The sequence below is a fragment of the Delphinus delphis genome, chromosome 16, assembly GCF_949987515.2.
Source record: "Delphinus delphis chromosome 16, mDelDel1.2, whole genome shotgun sequence".
Taxonomy (NCBI): Eukaryota; Metazoa; Chordata; class Mammalia; order Artiodactyla; family Delphinidae; genus Delphinus; species Delphinus delphis.
This window is the reverse complement of record NC_082698.1, coordinates 82,155,183-82,181,444: the sequence shown is the minus strand read 5'-3', so window position 1 is coordinate 82,181,444 and position 26,262 is coordinate 82,155,183. Positions and strand designations below refer to the sequence as shown.

Genomic DNA, 26,262 nt, shown 5'->3' with positions numbered 1-26,262 from the left:
TCTCCTCCTCCACCCTCTCAAAAGTTGCCAGGGCTGCAGAGAGGCCGCCCTGGCCTCGGGGGCATGCTGTCAGCTCTTTTCACTATCCACCGGCCTCCCCACGGCGGTCTCGGGAGGAGGGCGCGCAGCGGCGTGGGTGTGAGCGGCGGGAAGCAGCCCCGGCGTGACACTTCGCGGAGCCGGCTCCCGCAGGGGCACGCGCCGCGGCCGGTGCCGGCGAGGCCCGGGCGGCCCACACATCGGCCCCGGGGCCCGCAGCCCCCGGACCCACCGCGCCGGCGCTCCGCGGCAACCCGGACGCCCGCCCGCCGCCGCCGCCGCCGCCCACTCACCGCCGCACTCGGCAGAGTACTGGTCCCCCCAGTCTCCGGACTGCGGGCTGCAGCCGCCGCCCGCCGGGGCCTCCTGCTGCTGCCGGTGCTGCAGCTCCTGCTTGAGCAGGGACAGCGGCGAGTAGTGCTCGGTGGCTAGGGCGCCTGGTCGCGGCCCGCTGGACAGAACCCCCAGCAGCAGCAGCAGCAGCAGCAGCAGCAGCAGAACCAAGACTCGCCGGGCGGCGCCCGCGGCGGCCACAGCGCCGCCCCAGCAGCCGCAGCACCAGCAGCCGGCAGGTGCCATCTTCCCTCAGGGCGCATGTGCGGCGGCCCTCGCCGCGCACTGCGGCCTCCCAGCCTGAACCTGCGGCTGGCAGGTGGGCCGTGGCGAGGGGGCGGGAGAAGGGGAGTGGCAACGCCTCCTGGGAGTTGTAGTCCCAGCTCAGCCAGCCTGCGAGCCCCTTTTCAGTGCTGGGACTGCGAGTCCCGGTAAGCACCGCGCCGCGCAAGGCTTCCGGTCTGGCGTCTGACGTCTTCCCCGCCACTGAATCGGAAGTTCTGGCCCGCAGTTGCGTGGAAATGAGCACTGATGGGCGGAGTGGGCTTCGGCCCGGCAAGGGGAACGCCGAGGGGGTGACAGCTGGAAAGGGGAAGACGGATGGGGTGGCAGTGACTCCTCCTACTGCTGCTGCCTCGGCCTCCTGCCAGTACAGGTGCATCGAATGCAACCAAGAGGCCAAGGAGTTGTACCGAGACTACAGCCACGGCGTGCTGAAGATAACCATCTGTGTGAGTGTCAGGTGTGGGCTGTCCTTGGGGAAGAAATGGCGCAGCGAGGTTTGGGAACCGCGAGAGCCCATGGTACCTCTACCAGATTTTTAGGGTGATAAAAATAAAAAACCAACGAGTTTCAGGGTCCTCTAATACAGACTTCAGTTCGATGCTTGACATTCCCGTTCCTGCTCAGTAGAACCTTTGCATGAATCCCTGTAGTGGTAGAGAAGTCATACCCTACAGCGCTTTTCTCATGCCGGTCACGTTTGCTGCTCCGGGCGAACGAATCCTCGGACGGAGATGGATGCAGGTGTTGTGCGTAGAAATTTAAAGATCGGATTAGGGTGACATTTGGGCTCACGCCAAAGCTATTTCATTCTTATTCTCCCTTTGATAGATGTTACCATCTTTACACTTCATAACCTATAGTAAATTCTCCTAGAATACTTTTTCAAGCTTCATCCGCTGTGGTTTTTGCATGTAGAGTATTATGTACAAAGTACGATGCTAGACGTTGGTGATATAAAAACCAAAAATGAGGAAGTAAAAATTCTCTGCCTGGAACAGTCTTCTCTCAGGTATCTGTGTGGCTCATTCCCTCACCTCCTTCAAGGACTTTTCTCGAATATCTTATAGAGAGGCCTACTCTGACCACCCTATTAAAAATGATGAGCCCCCCTTCAAGGCTGGTATACCTTATCATCCTTCCCTGCTTATCTTTCTCCATAGTACCTATCATCTTCTAATATTGTATATAATCGACTTTATTATTTATTGCCTGTCTCCTCCCACTGGAATGTAAGCGACACAAGGACAGAGACTGTGTATATTTTATTCATTAATGTAGTTGGACCACCCAGGACAGTGTCTGACACATAGTAGGTATTAAATAAATATTTGTTGAATGAGTGAACCATTTCTAGGTTTTTTAGATGATCATATCCTAGGCCATCCCGGTATGAGAGAACAGTAAGTTATATGTGGTCTAAACTTAATGGCTTTGGACTAGGCCAATTAAATGGCCCGTCTAAAAGACGACAGCCACGTAACTGTGAATATAGTTTGTCCAAAGAAAAGCTAGTAAATGCCTATGCATTTTAGTTAGCAGTGATTTGTAATAATCTGTATTTTAAAAAAAATTGGCATTAAGCTAACAACAACAAAATCCCTGTTCAAATCATCAGACGCTGGCTTCTCTATACCTTTACTTATGTAAAGAGAAAATAATTATTGGATAGCTGTTTAGGTCAACAGCTATACTCTCCCCCACTTTTTTCCCCCAGACATTGCACTTTCTCACCCAGGAGACAGATTTTAGAGTAATATTTGGAATACTGAACGGTGGCACTGTACATTATGGATTACTGTACAGTCATTCCCTAATGAAACAGAGTAGGTAGTATCCTTGTTTATATCATGCTAATGCTTAATGATATGCATGATTGCATTACTCAGATAAATCATTCATGTGATGCCAGGCTCTGAAAATCAAACCATAAATGAATTAACTTTGTAAAGGCAGCCCAAGTCCTGGGATTAAAAGGAAAAAGTGTTTAGACATCAGGCTCTTTCTTGGGAAAAAATATACAAAGTTTCTAAGTGGTTACAGCCGGTAACTTATAGGTACTTTGATCTCTTCTCTGCTGTATTTGGAGTCAGCAGTATACTCAGCCTGATCTCCTACCAGTATTTTTCATTCTAATCTCCCTTCCCTTTGCTCTTCTTGCTTTTTCCTGCCATTTCTCCCAGCTTGCTTATCTGTGTTTCTCTAACATTCTTCTAATGGAAGCATGTCCCTTGCTTTTAGTCACTCTCTCTGCTTCAGCGCTTCACAATTTATTAGAGTTATATTAAAGATATTGTACTTTTAATATCCTGAGGAGCCTGGCCTATTTTAAGTGCTCAGATATTTGCTAAATCCATAATGGTAACAAAACAAAACAAAACAAGACTCCTTTGAGACTGTCTCAAGTTTTAGTTCTGTTCAGGGCAACAAGATGCAGTTTTCACCCCTGGGTGCTGGGTGCAAAGATGAATAAGACAGCACTGCCCTCACAGGTTCCACTTCTCAGATATGTTTGCTTATTGTGGAGCTAAAATTTGAGAATGAGTGGGGAAGGGGTTAGTCCTGGAGATGATGGGCAGGAAGAAGCAGCAAGAATATTCATGAAAAAAAATGGCCAATTTATATTCTGAAAGAGATGTGATTCATTATAGAATTAGAGAACATAGCAGCAGAAACTAAGCCATATCCATGTTAAAACTGAGCTGGTGGAAGCAGTATTTCAGTTCCCCGGGTGCGCACGGTCCCTGTGTTGCAGGGATTTCTTAGAGGACAGCTTTCTCTTTCAGGATACTTGTCTGTTGAGTAATAAATGATACGGAATAGAACCATCTTGCCAGCACAAGAAAGCATTTCTACCGCATTTAGCTGTCTCCCAGCCGGACGTTTTAGCACATTTGCTCGTCTTGTGCGTGTGTGTGTGGTTTGACTCATTACGTTCAAGGTGAAGGAAGCACTCAAGGGAAAAGCAAATAACAGAAGCAGAACAAGGAGAAAATGTGGCCTAAACTGATAGGGAGGGAACCAGCAGACTTTAATGAATTCTCAATGTTTCTAAAATACTCAGCATGTTGGGAAAGGGAGATGGGCAGAGCACATAGCATGTCCCATGATACCAGCAGCTGCCTCTTCTGTTGGGGTTCATGTCACCCTGTGCTCATTCCATTGTAGCACTTACGGTAGCATGTGTATTTGACTTCCCCTTCTAAACTGTAAGGTCCTTGAGGGTAGAGCCTACGTCTCAAGGAAAGTATCTAGCACTGTGGAAGTGCCTGGTCCATAGACATGGCTAAGTAAAGAGAGCTGTTGTGAGTGTAATAGGCACTCCAAACACGTATGTCAGACAAATGATTGCAAAAGGAGTAACTATGCTGCTGTGTCTCCTGCTGCTGGTTTCTGCCTACCTCCTGTCTTAGACTTGTGATGCTGTCAGAAGATGGGTTTTAGGGAACTTTTAAAGGACAAAGAGAGGATCCCTGACCAGTCTGCAGTTTCATTTTAAAGTGAAGTAGCATCTCTGGTCTTCCATTCTCATTTGTATAAAGAGAGGAAGTGTTCTCCACATGAGGAGCACAGGGAGAGGTTCTAGAAAACAGCTCTGTCATGTAGATAGAATTTCTGATTCTGTGGCTTCTGTTTAGATACTGGCTTACTCTTTGCTCAGCTAAAAAGCCTAACCTCTTAAACCTCAGATCTATTAGGTGGATTTAAATTTGGAGTAATAGCACATCTCCCTTCATTGGTTCACCTGATGACTAGACAGACATACACACTTCTTGTAACGACATGAGTGAAGTGGAGAAGCTTTGAATTGGAATTGAATCTAACTTGGTGACATTGGGAAGGCAGGGTTCATATTCTTCAACGCACTCCATTCTTCTTCTAGCATTTTGATATAATTAAAAGGCCATCCTGGTGTGTTTGCATATCTATCACTTCTTCTATTTCTATTTTATCCCCTCAAAGTTTCAAAATGTTTTGTGTTTCAATTGTAGCCATTAGTTTATGCAGTGAATAGGACACTTGATGCAACTTTGTAGCTAATACTCTCTTTCAAATGTCATCTCTAATGAGCTTGTTCTCCTATACCTGCATTTTATATGTTCTGATGGTATTGGGATTTCATAACATTGTAATCACGTGTCCAAAAAAAAAAAGCCCTTTAATAGGAATGGCTGAAAGCCCAGGGAGCCTTGATTTGGGCAACTCAGAATCAGGCGGCACAACCCCGTTCCTTGCATACAGCCAGCGTTCTCCAGTGTCTACTATGGCAGAGAAGGACCATTTTCTTGCCATGTTCTCCATGGAGAGAAAGACAGGCTTCTCTTGGTATGTGCCACCCGAGGATTCCTACCTGCCTGGAGCTCTCAGAAGCTCTGGGTGCAGGGTTACTTTTCTGAACCCTTTTCTCCAAATCATGTTTCAAGAACCACAAAGTTGGGGCCATCTAGCCAACAGGCAATGAAAGTACATTATAAACTTACTTATTTTATAATAATTCCTACAAATTGAAAGTAGCGTGCTCTGAGATACTTTCCTGCCTAAAATCAGTCTTTAAATCAAATATCTTTTGGGTCTTCTTAAATATGAGATTAAAAGATTAATATTTTTAGCCTAGAAGATTCTATTTAGGCATTTCTGAAACCAGGTCTTATGCAGATGAACATCTTGTATCTGAATGGAAGTTTATTTAAATAAATGCTGATACAACCTTATTGCCATACAAATCCAAAATAGACTCCTCTGTTTTGAAATCCTTTAAGATTTCAGAATGTATGAATATGTTTATTCTAATGTTATCTTGCATTATTTCAGAAATCCTGCCAGAAACCTGTAGACAAATATATCGAGTATGATCCTGTTATCATCTTGATTAATGCTATTTTATGCAGAGCCCAGGCCTACAGGCATATTCTTTTCAATACCAAAATAAATGTAAGTTGTTATAATTTTTTTCTTTTCTAATTTTACTGGATGATTTTGCATTTTTAAATAATAATATCAACAATTTTGAACAGAATTAAAGAATATTATTTAAACAAAGAAATTCTAACAAGAGTGGGTCTTCTATCTCAACAGTGTCTGGAAATTTCTAGAAATAGCAGGCACTGCTTTTTAAAAAAGTGTACAGTGTTTAGTGTATGTTTAAGAATATGGGCACTAGCAGGAAGTTGACAAACCATAATCTGGATTGCCTTTTAGTAGGTTACCTTTTGAAACAGACATCAATAATTTTGAACAGAATAAAATTAAATATAACCTGGTAGGGAGAGAATTATACCTAAAAGAAATAAGCAAACATTGAAAGAAAAAGTTTTAAAAACTTAACTTATTGCATGTTATACTCTGCTGTTCAGGGAACACATGAGGTGAAAAATCAGAAAAGTCCTAATATATGAAGTTGGATTTTTTTTTTTTTTTTGAAATATACATTTAATGTACTGACTTGTGAACTCTTTTAATAGTTTGGCTAGGGTTGACAAATAAAATACAGGACACCCAATTAAACTTGGAAGTCAGATAAACAATAAATTTTTTAGCATATGTCCTAAGTATTGCATGGAACATACATACACAAAAACAGTATTTGCTGTTTATCTAAAATGTGTATTTAACTGGGTGTCCTGTATTTTTCTTTGCCAAATCTGGCACCTCTAATTTTGGGCTAACGGGGACAGTAACAGTGCAATTTATTTTCCCGGTGCCTCCTCCCCCAAGTTAAACAACGCGGGCAGTGTTTATATTAGTAATATAATTGAGTCTCAAACCTTGCTACACATTAGAACCACCTGGGGGAGACGGAGGGGACAGCAGTTAATTCTTCCACGCCGAGGCCTCACCCAGAACCAGTTATATGCGAATCTTTGGGGATGGGATCCAGGAAGGAGTATTTCTACAACTCCCTGGGCAATTCCAGAGTGCAGCCAGGAGCGCCAGTGCGCCAGCTGGAGGGGCCTGAGCAGCTCACCCCGCGCTCGTCCCTGGACCACACTGAGTTTGCACACACACTTTCTCTTCCCCACTTTATATTGATAAATGTCAACCCATGGGAGAAATATATGGAACAAAGCCACTTCTTGTTGCCTAGCATTTTCTGTTTTTACCAAAATTTCAGCCTCTTTAAAACTTCCAGCTTTTAATTGCTTTCACTATTTTCATTTATACTCATCCAACCTAGGGGCACTTTTTAAGAAATTCATGTTCAGACTAATCGTTTCTTCGGAGGAATCATGAAATCTTCAGGTTGAATCTGTTCTCTTATTGCTGCTTCCATCTCTCCTGAGTCACACAAATTCTTGCTGGATTCCGTGTATCAGATGAATGTTGAAAATATAATGGAAGGTGAACTCCTATTTAAAGCAGTGATTCTTAACCAGGGGTGCACATTAGAATTCACCCTCTGGGTGTGGAGAAAAGGGAACCCTCTTGCACTGTTGGTGGGAATGTAAATTGATACAGCCACTATGGAGAACAGTATGGAGGTTCCTTAAAAAACTAAAAATAGAGTTACCATATGACCCAGCAATCCCACTACTGGGCATATACCCAGAGAAAACCATAATTCAAAAAGACACAGGCACCCCAATGTTCATTGCAGCACTGTTTACAATAGCCAGGTCATGGAAGCAACCTAAATGCCCATCGACAGATGAATGGATAAAGAAGATGTGGCACATATATACAATGGAATATTACTCAGCCATAAAAATAAATGAAATTGAGTTATTTGTAGTGAGGTGGATGGACCTAGAGTCTGTCATACAGAGTGAAGTAAGTCAGAAAGAGAGAGACAAATACCGTATGCCAACACATATATGGTATCTAAAAAAAAAAAAAAAAGGTTATGAAGAACCTCGGGGCAGGACACGGGGAGGGGGAAGGGTAAGCTGCAACGAACTGAGAGAGTGGCATGGACTTATATGTACACTACCAAATGTAAAATAGATAGCTAGTGGGAAGCAGCTGCATAGCACAGGGAGATCAGCTCCGTGCTTTGTGACCACCTAGAGGGGTGGGATAGGGAGGGTGGGAGGGAGATGCAAGAGGGAGGGGATATGGGGACATATGTATATGTATAGCTGATTCACTTTGTTATAAAGCAGAAACTAACACACCATTGTAAAGCAATTATACTCCAATAAAGATGTTAAAAAAAAAATTCACCCTCTGCCTGGAACTGTTTCAAAATATGCGTGCCTAGGATTTACTTCCACAGATTCTGAATCAGGACTGGGGCGTAGACATTTGTGTTTCGAAAACTCTCCCCATGTGATGCTTCTGCTGAACATTGCTGATTAAGAACTACTGGTTACAGACTGAATACAGTTGGCATTTAATTGGGCAGTTCAGAGTTTGACAAGCTACTAGGTGGGACATCCTTCAAAAACCACAGAAGTTAGCTCTGTCTGTGCCTATTGGTGTTAAGTACAGTTGTTTCTTTACCTGATTGCATGGCAATGTCTTTTTGCCTACCAGATGCACGGAAAACTCTGCGTGTTTTGTTTGCTTTGTGAAGCGTACCTGAGATGGTGGCAGCTTCAAGATTCGAGCCGGAGCATTGATCCTGACGACTTTATCAGATATGCTAAAGAGTGGGATTTCTATAGAATGTTTGCAATTGCTTCTCTAGGTAGGAAGAAGCCATGCTTTCTATTCTTAGTTGACCTAACATTTTGATTTTAAAATTAAGGTGTGTGGTCTTAATCACTGGTAAAGAGGAGCTAGTCAGAAGACTTGAGACTAAATTTTCATCTGTACCACTAATCTGCTAGGTGAGTGTGTATAAATCACCTGCTTTCTTTTTGTTACCACACATATGGCATGGAAATAATTATGCTTATCAGATCAGAGTGTTTCCTAAAGTATTTTGAGACACAGTATTTTTAGTAAAATTCTTCAATTTAAGTTCTGATTATCCAATCTGAAGATTGCCTGAATCTCATCTTTATTAAAACAGATTGATAATTGTCAGGCATTATTCAATGTATTATACTGACTGTCTTGTACTAATGCAATGTATTTAATAGGGGAAACTTGTTATATATCTGGCTGCATGCAGGGAAGGGGCTACTCCCCCAAATTCTTTAAGTTCTGAAATGGCTTTTCTTCCGAATTGCATTTGTGACTTAGGTCAGAATTGGGTTGAATTAATTTCTGTGACTATTTTATTACTCACTGGTTTCCATGCTTTTCTGCTTCTACAATCTTTTCATTATACTGAAATATTATTTTAGTAATGTTGTCTCCAGTCCACTCCAATGTCATATTTCTGGACTGTGTGTCCTCTTTTATCCCTTTTTCTTCTCAATCTGCCCTTACTCCCTCAGCCCAGTGGTTTTAAAATTCATCCAGTCCCAGAGGTTTTAAAATTCATCTATATGCCGAGAATTCCCAAATGTACGTAATAATATTAAAAACATCCTTGAACACATCACCTAAACCAAGAACCAGAACCTAATATAATTTTAAGCTTTAAAGCAAAGCCTCTTAGAATTGCTCTAGATAAACTGCTCTATGTCCATAATCTCTAAAAAGCAAACCAGGCTTGTTTTCAAATAGTTTGGAATTTCTGTGGCACCAACTCTACAGTGGCCATTTTGACACTTGATCAGAAATTTTTTTCTACTGTTACTTAACTTTTTTATGTGTCTTAATCTAATCCCTAGTTAGGTTTCGAATCCCTAAAACAACTCATAAAGAATATTTTACACAAACACAGTATTTTACAACCTAAACACGGTTTTTACGGTATTATCAAGTCAGTTTTCACAACCATCCTCTTCGGTGGGTAGGTGGGGCTCCTTCCCTATCCGCAGCTGTGGAAGCACAGGAACAGGAAGGGCAAATGGTTTACCCTAAGTCCCCCCGCAGGTTACCGTCAGCGCAGAGCCAGGGGAAGGTCTCCTGGCGCCCTGTCTCCCATTTCCTCCACCGCTGCTCCTACTGAAGCCACCTGATCACGAACGCCTTAAGTACTAGGGGCTCTCCAACATCTGCCTTGTGAAGGAGTGTGCAGAGCCCAAGGGCAGCTGCAGTTCCCTGAGTCTCCCAAGTTCTAAGCTAGAAAGCTATGGAGGGTGACCTAGTCAGCCCTCCTGTCCAGTGCAAGAAACCCTTCTCTCTAGATTCCTGCAAGAGGGTTTGAGTATCCCCAGTGACAGGAGACAACCCACCATCGTTAGGTGGTTCTTGTTGTTAGGGAGTTCTTTATTATTATTATTATTATTATTGGTCCAAAACCCAGGCTGTATGATCTGCCTGTTTGAACAGATCCTTGCCGTTGACAAGCCCTTCAGTCCTTCTGAGGTAGTGTGTCTCTCCTGAAGAATATACCAAATTTCATGTGGGCTAACCATCCTAAATTATGTTGATCGATCCTAATCACCTATATTTGGAACCTCTTTATTGTGGCTAGATTCAGTTATAAAACATCTTAGAAAGAATACAGTTGTTTCTCCTGTAATATGATACGTGTGTTCCAGAAAAACCTGATCCTGCAGAAACCTTCAGGCAGAATTAGGGACAGACCATGCAGAATGTATGCAGCCGGGAAGTCAGCACTAACCACCTTCATAAAAAGAAGAGTGCAGTTCAAAGCAACGTTAAATCCCTAGTTGATGGGGACAGAGCGGATTGTGCCCTATTCTGACTGTGGGACACCAGGGGAACTATTGCTTCTTCTAGTCTGGACTCTGTCTCTGAATGCTTTCTGGAAGGATATGGAATTACACTCAAGAAGTTTGTTAAAATGAATAAGGGAAGTTTTAAATTTAGCTAACAGAGTATTCAGAATCTTATGGCTAACAGGCACTCAATAAAGAGTAGAAGAATGAACCACGAAAAACATCGTCATAGGTACTTCCTAGGCTGGGTCCCACCTTTCAGATTTAAAAGCGTCCGTTCTCCTGTCTGTTCTTTCTGTGGAGATCGCTAGGACTAAAGCTGTTTACACAGAACCTTACTTCCTAAGAGGAACTTTAGAATGTTGATGATTACAGTTCTTATGGAGTTACTTTGTCTCCAGAGGATGATGAAGTATTTCATGAAAGAATTATTGAAATACGTTTCTGAAATCATACAGGATTTGACACAAGAGACAGGGGTTTATTTTAAAAAAAAAAAAAAGAAGAAGAAAAGGGGACAAAAAAGAAACTTTGATCTTGGTGAAGCATTTCTTTTGTGGTCAGCTGATGGCTGCATTTTGGAATTGTGGGTTTGCTTCTAGGGGGCTCTGCTTTGGATTGGACATTCATATCTTTATTTTTCATTTCCTCCTTAGAACAAACTGCCTACTTTACTGGCATCTTTACTTTCCTGTGGGTAGAACGACCCCTAACAGCGAAAAAAAACCCCAACTTCGCTTTGCTGCTGAAAGCGTTGTTATTATCCAGCTACGGAAAACTCCTGCTCATCCCAGCTGTCATCTGGGAACATGACTACACACCCCTGTGCCTCAGACTCATTAAAGTATTTGTCCTTACGTCAAATTTTCAGGCAGTTAGAGGTATGTTCGTGTCTTATTGTTTTCTCAGCTTTCAACCCATCTGAAAGCTTGAAGTCTTGTTTCTATAGAGTAGTTTTGGGTTTTTTGGGGGGTTTTTTTGCGCTACGCGGGCCTCTCACTGTTGTGGCCTCTCCCGCTGTGGAGCACAGGCTCCGGACGCGCAGGCTCAGCGGCCATGGCTCACGGGCCCAGCCGCTCCGCGGCATGTGGGATCTCACCAGACTGGGGCACGAACCCGTGTCCCCTGCATCGGCAGGCGCACTCTCAACCACTGCGCCACCAGGGAAGCCCTATAGAGTAGTTTTTATATAACCTGTTAAACGCTGGAATTCTTCGTAGAATAATCACGATGCCTAACATCTCTATAGTGCCTTACATATAGCACACATTCGGTATTTGTTCAGTTTAACCACATGGTACTCCTTAGTTTTCAAAATGCCTTCTTTATGCATTATATCTATCCCCTGGGGTCTGTAGGGCAGCCATTATTATCTCCACTTTATGACTCGTGGGCACTTGACCAAGGTTACATGGCCGGCAGTTATCAGGCCAGGGTAGGGTGCCAGCCTGCCTCCCAGCTCAGGACAGTTCAAGGAAGGGGTAAGCAGCCCTGTGTGTCTTCCTTTTTCCCACACATTGTGAGAAGTGCTATTTTAAATGGACCTATTATCTGATACTTTGTATAATGTTTATCATCTTGTAAACTATAAAACCAAGAGTAGCAAATTTTTTCTGTTACTCTCTTTATAACCTTAGAATCTTTCATTTTCCTGTGTAATATTCATGGGAGTCCGTGTCTTGATGCAAGCAGGAGAGGCTCAGTGTTTTTGTTAAAAGCAGATGCTTTGGTTCTCTCAGAAGGTTTGCAGATGGAAAAGTAACAGCATAGATTAATAAGAACAAACAGATTTTCTAAAAACAGCTTTACAGAACAACTCCATTCACACTACCACATAATTTACATGCCAGTATCATTTCATTAAACTCTTAAGAACTTATCAGTTGCCTTCTCTTTTTCAGTGACCCTAAACGTCAACCGCAAGCTCTCCTTTTTGGCCATCTTGAGTGGCTTACTGGTGGAGAGCGCCATGGTCTACTTCCTCCAGAGGATGGCACGGGCTGTTGGAAGTGACTGCCATCCGTAAGTCTCAAGACTTCTGCAGAGGCACAGAGAGCACCTCGCAGTGTTCGCGCACGCAGACACGCGTCCTCCTCAAACCAGACAGATGTCGTCGCAGAATACATCACCCGGCACCCGGGTGCCTCGAGGTCACCTGCATCTCCCTCGGGGTCTTTTGTCATCCACAGTGACATCAATAGCTATGTTTTTGTTGCTTCTGGGGCCCGGTTCTCACAGTTCTGTAACACCTTCCCTCCAACGCACTCGTCCTAAGACCTCGGACTCTGAACGACAGCCGTCTCCCGCCCTTTCCAACCATTCCACTCCCTCCCTCCCCTGAACCCTGCCTTTGCTGCCTTTTGTACCTCTCTTCCCTAAACCTCTCACTTTCCTCTACTTCTCACCTCCCTTGCCTCTCTCTTGACTGTGCCTGGAACCTAGAGGCAGCTGTTGCCTTATCCTGTTAGTCCCTGGAAACGAGCCAGCTTCCTACCCTTCTGTCAGCGCCCCCGTTAGAGCTCTTGGGGTGAGTCCACCAGCCGTTTCCTCTGTGAAGCCTGGCAGGCGGTCCCTGTGTCTGCACAGAGCACGGCCGGGTGGCGCTCCTGTCTCGAGGACACCTCTAGGGACCCAACACACACACACACACACACACACACACACACACACACACACACACACACACACACACACACACACACACACACACACACACACAGAGCGGCCTTAGAGCAGTTGTTCTGAAGTCTTCCCGCGCTCCTTCCTTCCGCCTCTGCTGTCACTTTGCTGAGAATTGAGACTTACCAACTCCTTGGGTGTCCCCACTCCGTTCCGGAACTTGTTTGGCGTCTGCCTTCTTTCCTCCTCCCTCCATCCCGCCTCGGAGCCCTGCTCAGCATTCCACGCCCCGCACCCCGGGCGGATTCCACCCTGCAGCTGTCCTCCCGCCTCTGGTCACCCTCAGGGGTCTGGACCACAGCTGCAGTCCGCCTTGAGGCAGGACGGGCGACTTGAAGGCGGGGCAGCTGGTGAGGGAAGCGTGGGGCAGGAGCGAGCAGCTGCGGGCGGGCGCGTCCTCCGCGTCCCGCAGACCTTCTCCGCCTCTCCCGGTACCTCGGCCTCCCCCTACCCCCCCCGCCCTCCGCCCTGCTCAGCTCAGCCTCGTCCTCTCCACCCGCCAGGCATCGCTCCCTCCATCCTCCCTCGTCTGTGCCGGCTCCTCCCCTCTGCCAGCAGACACGTGCAGCTCTCCACTTGCGAGCAGCTGCCCTGAGCCTCTTTCTCCACTGCCTTCCCTCTTGGTGACACGTCCTTCCTCCCTAGTCCCCCGAGCCGCTGCTCCTGCGATCAAAGGCAGCCGCCGCCGGCTGTCAGGCTCCTCCCTGTCGCCGCCCTGCGCTGGAAGCAGCTGGCTTCTGAAACAGGCCGCCCGGGCCCCTTCTGTCACCGACTTCCCTGTCTGTGCCCGGCTTCCGTCCTCGGCCCTCCGCTTCTCCCTCCTGCCGTGCAGACGCCCGGCTTCCGCACGCCTTGGCCCATCTCTCAGTGCAGGTTGCTTCCAGATCTTTCCAGATCTGACACCTCTAGCCCTCCGCCTCTGCCAGGTCACTCATGCCCTTCCACTGCCTCCGAGGTACTGCCAGGACGGTGTGACCATTACCTCTAAAATCGAACTCAGTACCCCGCCCGCCCGTCCCCACGGAAACAGAACCTTCCTGACGGCTTCTCATCTTGTCACTCCGACCCCAGCCCAAGCCTCCTGGTCTCCTGCTTCACAGTTTACAACAGCCTCACCCACCTTCTGCCTCTCTTCCCTGAGCACCGCTCCTGGTGTCTCTCTGAATTTCTCATCCTTTCCTACTGTGGACAGGAGCTTCCTCTTCCTGAGGAACACCTTTTAGTGTTCTCTGAGCTCTAGTGCTAACTTCTCCTCTGCAGACATGCTCCTGCCCACGTTCTCTACTGCACTCTCCCCCTCCCCAGAGATGTCACACCCTCTCCAGGACCTGGAGGGGCCTCTTCTCCGCCTAACCAGGTCCAGTCACCTCTGCTTCTCCGTGGAACGAAGCCCTTCCCCACACTCCAGTCTGCCGTGCTCACTCCCTCCGTAGACCTCCCGGTGCCCAGCTCAGCACAGTCACGCTGCCGGCGCTCCTGAGACCCTTCCGGTGCTGAACGCCTGTCCCCTCCTTCTGTTAGCGCTTCACTTGTCAGGCTACCCATGACAGCTTCTGGTTAGGAGAAGGTCACCTGTCTTTAACGTCCCTTACGTTGTTCCATGTTTTATGCTCGTCTCCCCCAGTCTGGTTGGGTGCCGGGAGAGGCCATGCCTGCGTTAACTGTCTCTCCCATAGTACAGGGCCTGCCCTAGTATCTACTGGTTTGATCTTCAGCAGAATGTGCCGCTCTGAATACTTCATTCATCAGCCACAGTGTCCTTTTTTTTTTACTCTCTGGGGCATGACCAGCTGCATCCGTAAAATAGAAGGCGTAAAATACAAACCAAGCTTCTCGTTATTGTTGTGTAAAATGAAGCAAAGATTTGGATACACTTCCTGAAAAAGAAAGCAACGGTTATGGCGCTGGGGACTCCTAACCCTACCACCCCACCCCTACATGTAGGAAACAACTAAACCACACAGGGACACACACAGAGACACTCACACAAACACAAGGAACCATCTGCATTATAGATGGTTCAGGTAAGCATCTGAATTGAAGGAACGTGAATTCATGCGTCACACAGAAGAAAAGATCTTTGTTCGTTCCTTTGACATTTAAATGTTAATGGTTAAAATAATATTTTGTGTTCTTAAACAAGAGAAACGCTTTTCTCTCAATGCAGTCACAATAAACTGAGCTTTTGTGAATATTTAATTCAGTATCTTCCCCTGTAACTAAGTTCCTCTTTAAAATCAGCTGATCCAAAAATAACTAAAAACAACTGAATTTGTCCACTTAACGGGAGTGAATTATATCTCAACAGAGCTGTTATTAAATAAATATCACCTCTCTCCTTTTCTCTCTCCCTGCTTCATTCATTTGTTCTTTCATTCATTATTTACTTATTCATTCACCAGATGTTTACTGAGCACCTACTCTGTTTGGGTCAGACACTACGGATACAGTGGGAAAAAAGACACGGCCCTCTCGATATTTACCGAGTAGTGATGGATTTAGAAACAGGAGTAGGTAATTGCAGTACAGTGTCATAAGTGTTATAAAGGGGTGAGTATAGGGTACTCAGGACAGGCAGAGTGGGAACACCTGTTCCAGTCTCAGAAGTCGAGAAAGTCTTCCAAGGGGAAGGGGAAAGGACACGAACTTTCCATTACCCCTGGTAGAGAGGATACCAGTGCACGTACATTCCCAGAGAGCAGAGTGCTAATGTGCACAGGCAGGCGCTGAAAGCGAATAGTCCAACTGGGTGGAACGTGGGCAGTGGGAGTTTTACAAAGGACACTAGGAAGACACGTAAAGGTCGGATTATGAAGGGCCTCGTGAGTTGTAATTTATCCCAAGGATGATGAAACCAACACAGATAGTTAAAAAGAAGACTCCAAAGTAAAAAAGAAACAGGACAAAACCAACTGGGATAACATCACAGAACAGCCGTAGCCGTAATGTCTCCGGCCTAGGGCTGGAGAGGACCGTTGGCCACCAGATGGAGCCTGTAAATGTTAAGGAGGGGGTAGAAAACATGGTTCAAAGGCATACAACCAAAAGAAAAAAGCAATTGGAAAACAAATAATAGGGGGAAAAAATGACCAAAAAAACCCTACACTGATCATATCTTTTCAAATCTTTGACTCAGATAAAGAGACACACATCACCCATTTATAAATTCGTACTCAATACATTCCCAGGCTGTCTTGATCACCATAAAGGTACTTGTTAATCTTTCAAAATGAAGGAAGTGTTAGAAACCCCTTTCCAGGGTGTCGGTGAGGTATCCGTGAGCGGTAGGTAGCTAAGCACTGCAGAATGTGTGGTAAGGACTGCAAGGGAAACCCATCTGATCAGCTCTGACCTTGGACTCCACTCAGCCTATCTACCACATCACTCACTGGAGTGAGAAAAGAAAGGGCAAGACTCCAGGAACAGGGGAGAGAGACTGCCTTCCAGGTCACTGCGAGGTGGCCAGTTCTCCCGCCGCCCAGGCCGTGCCCCAGTGCCCGGCACAGGAGTTCATCTTACCTCTGTGCTATCAGTGGCCCTACTTTTTCAACATGCGTCATGAAAAGTTTCAAAGATACAAAAACGTTGGAAGAATTGTACAGTGAAAACACACCTATCCGCCACCGAGGTTTTAGAGTTGTTACATTCTGCCCCGTGATTCCTGAGACGGCAGAATTTTCAGCTGTGCCGGGAAGATGAGGCAGTGGTGGTGCTTGGGCCTTAGAATGATGTTTATGTTTTCCAAGCCATCCCTCTCTCTCCCCCAGTCACTGAAACATGGTCTGACAACAACAAAGAAGGCATTTATATGAAAATGCTCTTGAAGGTATAAAAATTACTTTTATCCACACTTTTATTGAAAAAGCATACGCACCCAAGCCATCCTAGAAAAGCTACCTTAAGATCACGCGTCAGTTACCGTCACAGTGGCTACACAGACAGCCCACTGCTGGCTCTTGAGTTTTCAACACAGCCAAGAACCAGGAGAAAAAATACTCAATTTATGAGAGCACAATATAGACGAATAAGGCACAGAGAAAACGGACAAGTGGTCTTCTGTTGGAAGATTTTCCGTCACAGTGTTTGAAGCCTTTAAACTAAATCGGGAAGAAAACGTCACGGTGTACATGAGAGCCAAAGAAAGCGTATTTTTAGGTATTTACAACAAAACAAGGCAAACATCAGTCAGAAAAGCTGAAGATATTTTTAAAATCAGTCTTATATGAAGAAACTGAAGCTCAGAATGGTTCAGGGATACGCTCATGGTCACAGAAGCATATAGGGATAGAACTGGGACTAAAACCTGGTCTCCACTCCTAGTCTAACAGGGGATCCCTCGGTCTATATTAGTCTCCACCCCTAGTCTAATGGTAGATCCCTGGGTCTATCTTGGTCTCCACTACTTAGTCTAATGGTAGATCCCTGGGTCTATCTTGCTCTCCACTACCTAGTTGAATGGGAGATCTCTGGGTCTATCTTGGTCACTACTCCCTAGTCTAATGGTGGATCCCCAGGTCTGTCTTGGTCTCCACTACTTAGTCTAATGGTGGATCCCTGGGTCTATCTTGGTCACTACTACCTAGCCTAAGGGTGGATCCCTGGGTCTATCTTGGTCTCCACCCCTAGTCTAATGAGGGGTACTGCAGTCATTCTTACCTTGTTAAGAAAAAGGACAATGGTCTTCAAATACAGTTAGGAATAGAGAACAACAGAGTTTTAAATAAATAGGGAACTCAAATGACTAGAACCAGATTAAATATTAGTCCTCTGCCTCCAAGGAAGAAGCTGCAGAAGAAAATGAGCGTTGTATTGTATTCTTTCCTCAGAATTGCTGCGATCCTTAAGAGATGTGTTGTACCTTTCCGATATAACCTTATTTCCAAAGCTGGCGACTCATTCTGCAGGGAGAGTTAGTAACCCAAGACTAAATTATAGCGTTCTCTGGCTAAGCCAGTAGAGGAAATACGCTGCAAAAGCAAGAACCTCAGTACCCAAACAGGATTACAGTTATTCATTCCTGCTTAAGAAGAGTTTATATATACCATTGACTTTGCGCCAGGCACTGTTTTAGGGGCTTTATAATCGTTAACGCACTTCACCCTCACGATAACCCTAAGAGCCCACTGGGAAATGCATCCTGGGTATTCTGAAAGGGGGGGGCACAGTGTATTTGGCTGGCAGATTAAATGATGCTGTCCTGTCGCAACAGAGATAAACAGCTAAGCGGGAGGAACACAAGGGTGCCCAGAAATCTGTGTCAGTTTCCTGTGGCTGCTGTACCCATTACCACAAGCTTGCGGCTTAAGACAACAAATGTATTCTCTCGCAATTCTGGAGGAAGGAAGTCCGGAGTCAGTTTCACTGGGCCAAAGCCGAGGTGTGGCCGGGACTACCCTCCCCAGAGGCTCTAAGGGAGAATCCATTCCTTCCCTCTTGCGGGTTTTGGTGGCTGCTGCCAGTTCCTGGCTCCTGGGCACGTCAATCTCCCCTCCATCTTCATATCACCTCCTCTTCCGTGAGTCAAACCTCCCTCTGCCTCCCTCTTACAAGGACATTTGTGATAGCATTTAGGACCCACCCGGGTAATTCAGGATGATCTGGTCATCTCAAGGTCCTGAACTACATCCACAAAGGCATTTTTCTCCAAATAAGGTAACATTTACAAGTTCCAGAGACTGTATCTTTGGCCCGGATATCTCTGGGAGGCCATTTTTCAGCCTATCACAAAGTCATCTGGCGAATAGTAGTAGCTCCACACCCAGCAAACACACACACAACCTCCCAAATTTGAGCGGGACTCGCCCGTGAAACTTAACCTTCTATCTGTGGCTTCATCAGAGTCCCAGGGACACAGATTTCAGCGCACTGCGCGGGGCTCCCCGCACTGGCCGGGAGTGGACTCCGTGCAGCTATGACGACTCCCTCACGACACGGAAAGAATGCCATTCTAGCTCCTTCCCGTATTTCCCAGAAATCACCTTGCTTGGACTCATTTGGCAGGGAAACACCCAGGCGAACACCTGCTCTAGAGCTGAGCCTTCTCCATCCATCTGTGGCCTTCATTTCAATTCAAGGTCAGAAACTCCCTCATTTATGTTCTGCAGGCAAATAGAACCACTTGTCTTTCTCACAGCACGTGCTTCCGGTGCTGACTTTACACCTGGCTGCATCTTACCTTTCCTGCCTTCGTATTCCCTTCGCTGATTTTTAAACCCACTTTTAAAAAAAACTGCATTTTATTGTGTTGTGTGAATTTTTATAAAGCAGCCTTAAACCGTTTTTTTAAACACAGGTGGTAAATAAATCGTACCAGTCCATTTAAAATACATAGATGTGTGACCAGGCATATGTCTGTACAAGAGTGTGTCTTCTGCCCTAGGGGACGTGTTTCTACTCTTCCTTCCACAGCTGGGGGACAGAAGTTCAACCTCCACGTCTTATACTGGGCTCCTTCCAATTCGAGGTCCGAGCCCACTGGAAGTGCTTCGGGCAGCGTGCTTGAGCTGGTGTAAATTACTGATCAATGGTCATTTAGGGTGTGTCTTGATAGCTTGTTGAGAAAAGTCACATAGTGTATGACCCCAGGGGAAATGAGTTGAATTTATCGTCCCTAGTATTTCTGCCAGGAAGGCAGATGGGCATCGGCCAGAGAGGACCAGCGCCCAGTGGGGAGTACTCCTGGCAATGGCCTGGCCGGGGACACACAGCAACTGCAGGTGGAGTCTGGTTAGCAAGCACCTTCCTCGTTCTCCAAACTCACCTCCATCTAGATTCCTGAGGCGTCCATGCACAGGGACACACCAGATGAATAGGCGCTATTACCAGCCTGCCCTTCAACCTCAAGTCCCCATGGCTTCCCTATCATTGTGCTGGACTTAGGAATTTCAGAGCTCTCTTGCCTCTAACACAAATGATGTCCTAGAGGTCATCTTAAGTGGTTTCCTCTCTCGCCCTTTCTCCCTGAGCCCACCCTGGCATCTCATCACCCTGAGGGCAGCAGAGAGAGAATGAAAGGTAAGCTGCTCTCTTCCCTAAGTCCCAGAACAAAGTCCTAACTTCTCTTCTCTGATACCCCGTGCCCTTGTGAGAGACTTGGGAAATGCTCCCAGGTCGTATGGTAACTGTGGCTTTAACCACGTCTATTTTTAATGCAAGTACTCCTCCCACCAAAATCGGCCTTCCCAGTAACAATGGTTTCTGCGTTCCTGGGGCCCCACTGGTCACTGACTTTCATTAGTGCTTCTGTCTTGGAGATGGGACGGAGAGCAGAGAGAGGGGGTCTTTGAGCTTCTGCCTGAGGTTGACAGTGCACAATTCTCTCATCCTCTTGTCCTCCCCTCTCACAGGGACCTGCCTCTCTGGGGCTATAACTCTTCCTAAACTACTAATCACTTCATGCTTTTATTCTGCTAATCTTGCTTTGTTCGTGTATTTAACAAGGGTTGTGCTCAACATTCTGTAGATGCTAAGCTTCCTTGTGAGAGTTCTTCAGAAAGTCAGGAGAACCAGGTTGGAAGCTGGGTCTCTAGGGACCTGTCCTCAGTTAACTGGTGGCCAGAGGAGTGAGGTGGAAAATCACGCATCCTTATCACAGTTGATTAGAACAAAGGCATCAGGCAGGCTGTTGACACCCTCTCCAAAGCCCACACTAGGTGGTCTGGAGGCCCGCACGCTCCCACAGCCTTTTCACCCATGACACTGACCCAGCAGGTGTCAGCCATTCTTCAGGTGTAACCTCCAGGTGTCACCTTCCAACCGAAGTTCTACCAGCTCCGTACAGAATGGGCTCAGATACATCTCTCTGAACTGCAAGTACAATCCATGAAGACAAGAGGACTGGACGTGCTTGGGCTTTTGACAATCGCTAAGTTTTCCTTGGGCAGAGAGATGAGACTCCACTGAGAACTCGCCTCCAGTGTAGTGATGTTGGTTGCTGTAGGGTCTTTGGGTCACACATGCACATGGCGTATGTTTATCATCACAGGCTCTGAAAGAAATCAGGCCTGTGCATGTAGACGTCAGACCAAGATCCAGTAGAAAGCACTACACGACAAATCATTAAATAATACAGCACTGTGATGAAGGTGAAGGGGCTGTACCAGGCAGTCTCCTTAGATTTCACGTTATTCCAGCACCTGCTTGCGCCTTAAGCGTAAAGCACAAAGTGCGTCTGAGAACTCCAGCTCCGCCGTTATTTAGCCACGGTCCTAGGCAAATCGCTTAACCCATTTAAATTAGAGAAAGGAAAGTGTTTTATGTAAGCACACGGCACTGCACGTGAAAGTTTTTGGAGACTTCGTTTAAGCCATTGCATCCGCCTTCTCACTCTTGGCCTCTTGAGGGACTCATTCAACCTCCAAAGCCAGCTCAGATGGCTCCACCAATATCCCCAAGTAGCCGTGGAGTCTCCTTCTGGCACTCAGTGGCCCACGGTACTTCCCCCATCACAGGACTCAACATCCCGTGCTAAGCTGTTTGTGGAAGTGGAGAACTGGCCAGAGGCTCTTCACGGTGTCATCTGTTCTGGGCGCCTGGATCAACGTGATCCCAATAACTGCTAAATAACAATGCTAGCTGAAGGAGTAACATCACCCTAGGTTACAGAGGCATGAAAGCAAGGAGTCAGCTTGGCTAACCGACTATGAATTCCCCTGGGGACATAAGGGGAACAGTATCGTTTGTGAATTGCAAGGCTTAAATTAGCAACAATTCTGAGTTCACTGCACATATGCCTAGGAAGCTAGAGGTGTTTTCCTTAACAACTACGGATGTCGCCTTACAGAGTAGTTCACAATTTCGGCAGCTTTCGTCCGGTAATGCTGGACTGCCTTATCGTCTACGTTTCTCTGCTGGTCACCGAGTAGCAAGACAGACCCACCCTGAACTTACAAGAATGACTTATGCCAGGTAGCAAAAAAGGAAACCAGCTGAATTTATTTTCTAGTCACCTGTGGCACCTTTGTAGAAGGGTATATTCGAAAACACTTTATGATTTGGGAAACTTCAATATTCCTTGCCAAGCTGTACTTACAGTATTTAAAGTGTACTACACTTAGAGTAAGAGAAGGTTTGGGGTGAGTTATATATATTTCAGATGGAGCGCTGACCACCCACAGTGGTTTATGTGTACCTGCCACTTCACTGCAGGAGCCAGGAATGTGTCAGCCCAGCCGGAAGGGAAGGGCCCCTTGCTCGCCTTGATTCATTCCACTTCTGACTCTGACAGGCTATCCCACCGTGATGAGACAAAGGCCCAGAAACTCACAGGCCCTAGGAGTCACTGCGGGTCCGCAGACGCAGGGAACGCAAGCATTCTGAATCAGAGCGCTCCCCCAGACAGAGCCAGCCCTGCAAGCTTCGCCTGGGGCAGGCCAGGCAATTCTTCAGTGCTGCAGGGACAGCCCTCCAAGAGCGGCAGTGTTGGTGCTGGGCTCACTTAAGGCAGCATTTCTGGAACTCTGTGCGGAATGATGGTCGGAGGACTCGTGTCAAGGCGCAGGGCCGGGGGCAGAAGGCTGGGTGGGGTGAGATTCTGCACCACGTTTCCAGTGACGCCTGCGCCACGGACTACATCTTGAATTCTAGATCTCAACTAGATCCACATTAGACTCGCGGGGTCGGGGGGACTTTTAGAACCGTACAGGCACCCAGGCCTCACTCCTTACTAATTAAGTCTGAATGATGCTATAGGGGCCGGAGCGGGGAGTGGGGTGGGCGCGAGGGGGGCACAAGGGGAAGTCTTGATCCGGGCTCGATACCGTTCTAAAATCTCCCCCAAGTGATTCTCTTGTTCTCAAGGTTCAGAACAGCTGAGCTCAGGTTCACCTCATTGTTAAGCAGGGGCCCAGCCTCGAAGGAAGAGGTTCCAGTAGACAACCAGACTTCACCTGGTTTTGCCACTTTAAATTGTCCCCACCGAGGACTTCCCTGGTGGCGCAGTGGTTAAGAATCCGCCTGCCAATGCAGGGGACACAGGTTCGAGCCCTGGTCCGGGAAGATCCCACATGCCGCGGAGCGACGAAGCCCGGGCGCCACAACTACTGAGCCTGCACTCTAGAGCCCGCAAGCCACAGCTACTGAGCCCGCGTGCCGCAACTATTGAAGCCCGCGCGCCTAGAGTCCCCAGCAGGAGAAGCCACCGCAATGAGAAGCCCACACACCGCAAGGAAGAGCAGCCCCCGCCCTCCGCAACTAGAGAAAGCCCGCACGCAGCAACAAAGACCCAACACGGCCAAAAATCAATAAATAAAATGAATTTTCCGCACCGAACAGTCCCGCCACTCGCTGAAGGCAGTTTCCTGCCACCCTTCATTTTAACGGTGACTTTCAACACAGCAAATGAGCGGGAAGGCTTTTCCTTCTCTGCCTATCACCCCAATCCCTGACATGGGGTTGTGTACATGACAGGTTGTCAACATGCTGCTTCACGATGGTGAGTTCTACGTCCTCTCTCTGACCCCAGAGAGGTGCTAATAAGCAACTACTGCACCAAAGGAGAGAAGAGAAGAGAAGCGAGGGGCCCAGAGTATTCAGTGACTGAACAGCCCTGAGACGGAACTGTCAGCCGCAGTCTACTGATAAAACAACTCCAGGAACGAGCTAAGAGAGGAATAAAGCTGCTTTCAGATTCTTAATGGCAAGAAAACAAACTGCAATTTTCTTTCAGCAGTTGATCGGATTCAACGCATTCAAGTTGATGATTCTTAATTCAGACCAAAATAATATCGATACACAACCACAGACAGTTTAGCATTTTATCCTCACTTGTAACCTACAAAGCGTAAAGTGTGCACGAAAGATTTTAATAAATATAGTAAGGCTTAAGGTGACGACCGTTTTGAGTGGAAGAGTTTGCTTTCTCACATAGTAGCTGACATTCAGAATCTTTAAAACCTGAAACGTTCACCGCCTTACCATGAGAGACACAAAACACGGCTTGCTCCAGTTTTTTCCCCCCGGTTTGAAGTATCTTTGTACTATCTTCCTTCCTCCCACATCTGATGGACAAACGATGATACAAAAATTTCTGACAGGTTAAGAGAATGCAGTTCTCTTGATTGGTGTGACCTGAAATGTTTACTGTTTCAGGGAAAAGCTTTTACTGAGTCACTGGACCATGAGTAATGCAGCTGACAAATAAATACAGCTCAACCCAGTGGCTTCGGAGCTCAGCAAACAGCAAGAAGGGCTGTCGAACACACCGAGGAAGGGCAGCAGGGAAGTGTTCGCTCTCTTACACTGTAAACTGGAGGCAAACCCTACCTGTGAGAAAGCCGCCAGCTACACACGGGTCCTCTCATCTCGCACAAAATACCCGAGCAGGTCTTCTCCAGGGACCCTCTCATCATGCTCTCAGTACAAATCCTTGGCCGCAGGGCCGCAGGGCCAGGCTGTGAGGAGATTGCTGAACGCCTCCAAGTCACCTCAGTAGAAAGCGGCCCCCGAAATGGCCCGAGGCCCCGCGCCCAGGCAGATCTCCCTGCCTGCAAACTAAACGGGCAGCACAGGTCCCACTGGCCCAGGGATGCCCGCAGCAGGGGAGGAGAGGAGAAGCACACGCTGACAGTCGCCTCCCTCCTGGGTCCTTTAGATGGACTCCAGGATCCAGTCGGCGCTGCAGAGCGGGGAGACGGGCGGTGAGGGGTCCCTCGGGGGGCTTCGCTCCCTCCTGTCGTGCAGGGGGCTCTGCTCCTGGAAATAGCCCTCCTCGTCGTCGAAGAAGCCGTTCTCCAGAGCGTAAGTGCAGTCTGAGCTCGACGCAGCCTGGCACGCTCCCTTGTACTCCTGGATGGACTCGTAGAGGCTGTATAGCTGGCAGAGCAAGGACATGTCCAGCTGTCGGAGGCCAACCTTGAGGGAAGGGGCAGGCAGGTAAAAACGACAAGTCAGCACTGCAGTGTCACCTCAGCTGTACCCTCAGCCAGCCATGTGCTCGCGCCTGCACATTCCATCCACGCGGCAAACGACGCAGAGCATCACCTGAATGCTTCGGATTTCCAGTTCTGAGAAAACCTTAATTAGGTGATGCCCACGCCTCAGACGTTACTCAACATGTCAGGGAAGGGCCATACCCGCAGGGCAGCGGGGGCCCCGGCACGCCCTGTGGTGCAACAGCTCTGCATATTCTGCAAGCCCCAGCTGGCTTCACATTGGACGGCAAGACTCAAGGGTGTCATTTCCTCTTGCCACGATCAGATTCAGAGAAGACCCACGTGTGCCTGCCCTGCTACGGCCGTCTCTCCTCCCTGGGCCAACAGTCTCCTTGCCACCGCCAGTGACTCACCAGTCAGTGTCACACACTGCCCCCTGGAGCGCGCACCCTCCAACCAGCTCCGTCTCCAGGCTCACAAGTGGTCAGACTCCCTCTCCTCTGGACAAGAGGACACCTCCTCCCGAGATGGCTGTGGGATCACTCGCCACAGCGGCCACCGAATCAGCCTAGTGAGACCCGGGACCTCTCCAGATTCTCCTGGGAACTATTTCCACAAGTGATGACAGAACTAAGAACATTTAAAAGTCACGTATTTGTTTACCCTCAGGTTCCTCCCTTCCCCGCGGCCCATCCCAGGGAAGAGAGCACAGTCAGGACAGGCGATGGATGCAACGTTTCCATCAATCCCAAAGGGAGAAGGGTTAATTCACCTAGAAATGCAGCCTTGACCAACGCATCTCCACTTTCCTGTGCATGAGAACCACTTGGGGATCTTGCTAAGCCTGCGGGTTCTGACTCGGGCCCCAGGCCTGAGGCCACTGGTGACGGGAACACTGAGCAGTGCTGCCGGGTGGCAAACCTCACGGAGTCTCGAGGGGAGACACTCTAAACAAGATGCCAGATTTATCATCTCTATGCCTCACCTGATGACAAAATGGAATACTTCCTCTTAATCTATTGGGAGGATCAAATGAAATATCAGCCATTTAAATAAACAGGAGTCAAATGCCTCCTGTGTATCAAGCGCTAGGCTAAAGGGGTCGCGATGCCCAGGGAACAGTCCACAGAAAACCGCAGGGAGTAGCAGAGGAGTTAGTCTTTAATATTACCCAGCAGTGAGATTTTCTGCACAAGGGAAGCTAGGGCCCAGGAAGGAGCGGTCACCTGGTGACAAGACTGGGCGATAAACTCCAGGTCACTCTTCACACCGTCAACCACGCCCAGTCACCAGCCCTCTCTCCAGTACAGCCGAACAGACCACAGAAACGGAGCCCCTCGCACCGCCTTTGCATAATAGCCAGGACGTTCAAAGGAAGACCCAGACGGAGATGCGGGTCCTGTTCTTTCTGGAGCGTTTCCCTCTATTCTAGAATTCCT

General features: G+C 47.4%; 3 protein-coding genes across 10 annotated transcripts in view; 1 reads left to right on the top strand and 2 right to left on the bottom strand.

The window, feature by feature from the left end:
- TTC13 (tetratricopeptide repeat domain 13) overlaps positions 1-682 on the bottom strand; it is a 69,874-nt gene extending 69,192 nt beyond the window's left edge. For all 7 annotated transcript variants that reach the window (XM_060035088.1, XM_060035089.1, XM_060035090.1 and 4 more), the window contains exon 1: positions 333-682. In XM_060035088.1, coding sequence (XP_059891071.1) covers positions 333-618 — 286 coding nt within the window. In that variant the 5' untranslated portion in view covers positions 619-682. The remainder of the gene's footprint in view (positions 1-332) is intronic.
- Positions 1-26,262, bottom strand: part of FAM89A (family with sequence similarity 89 member A) — a 55,252-nt gene that overhangs the window by 13,519 nt on the left and 15,471 nt on the right. Inside the window, exon 2 of one of the 2 annotated variants that reach the window (XR_009522491.1) lies at positions 24,216-24,803. Coding sequence is in view for 1 of the 2 variants with exons in the window: in XM_060035098.1 (XP_059891081.1) it covers positions 24,540-24,803 (264 nt within the window). In the remaining variant the exon portion in view is untranslated. Of the gene's footprint in view, positions 1-15,871; positions 24,804-26,262 lie in introns of those variants that run through there. The other variant, XM_060035098.1, reaches the window with a different exon arrangement.
- ARV1 (ARV1 homolog, fatty acid homeostasis modulator) lies at positions 876-15,301 on the top strand. Its single transcript, XM_060035087.1, is given in 6 exon segments — positions 876-1,103; positions 5,467-5,586; positions 8,128-8,281; positions 10,931-11,155; positions 12,176-12,287; positions 12,289-15,301. Coding segments are annotated over 6 exon segments (999 nt in total). The 5' UTR covers positions 876-893; the 3' UTR covers positions 12,467-15,301.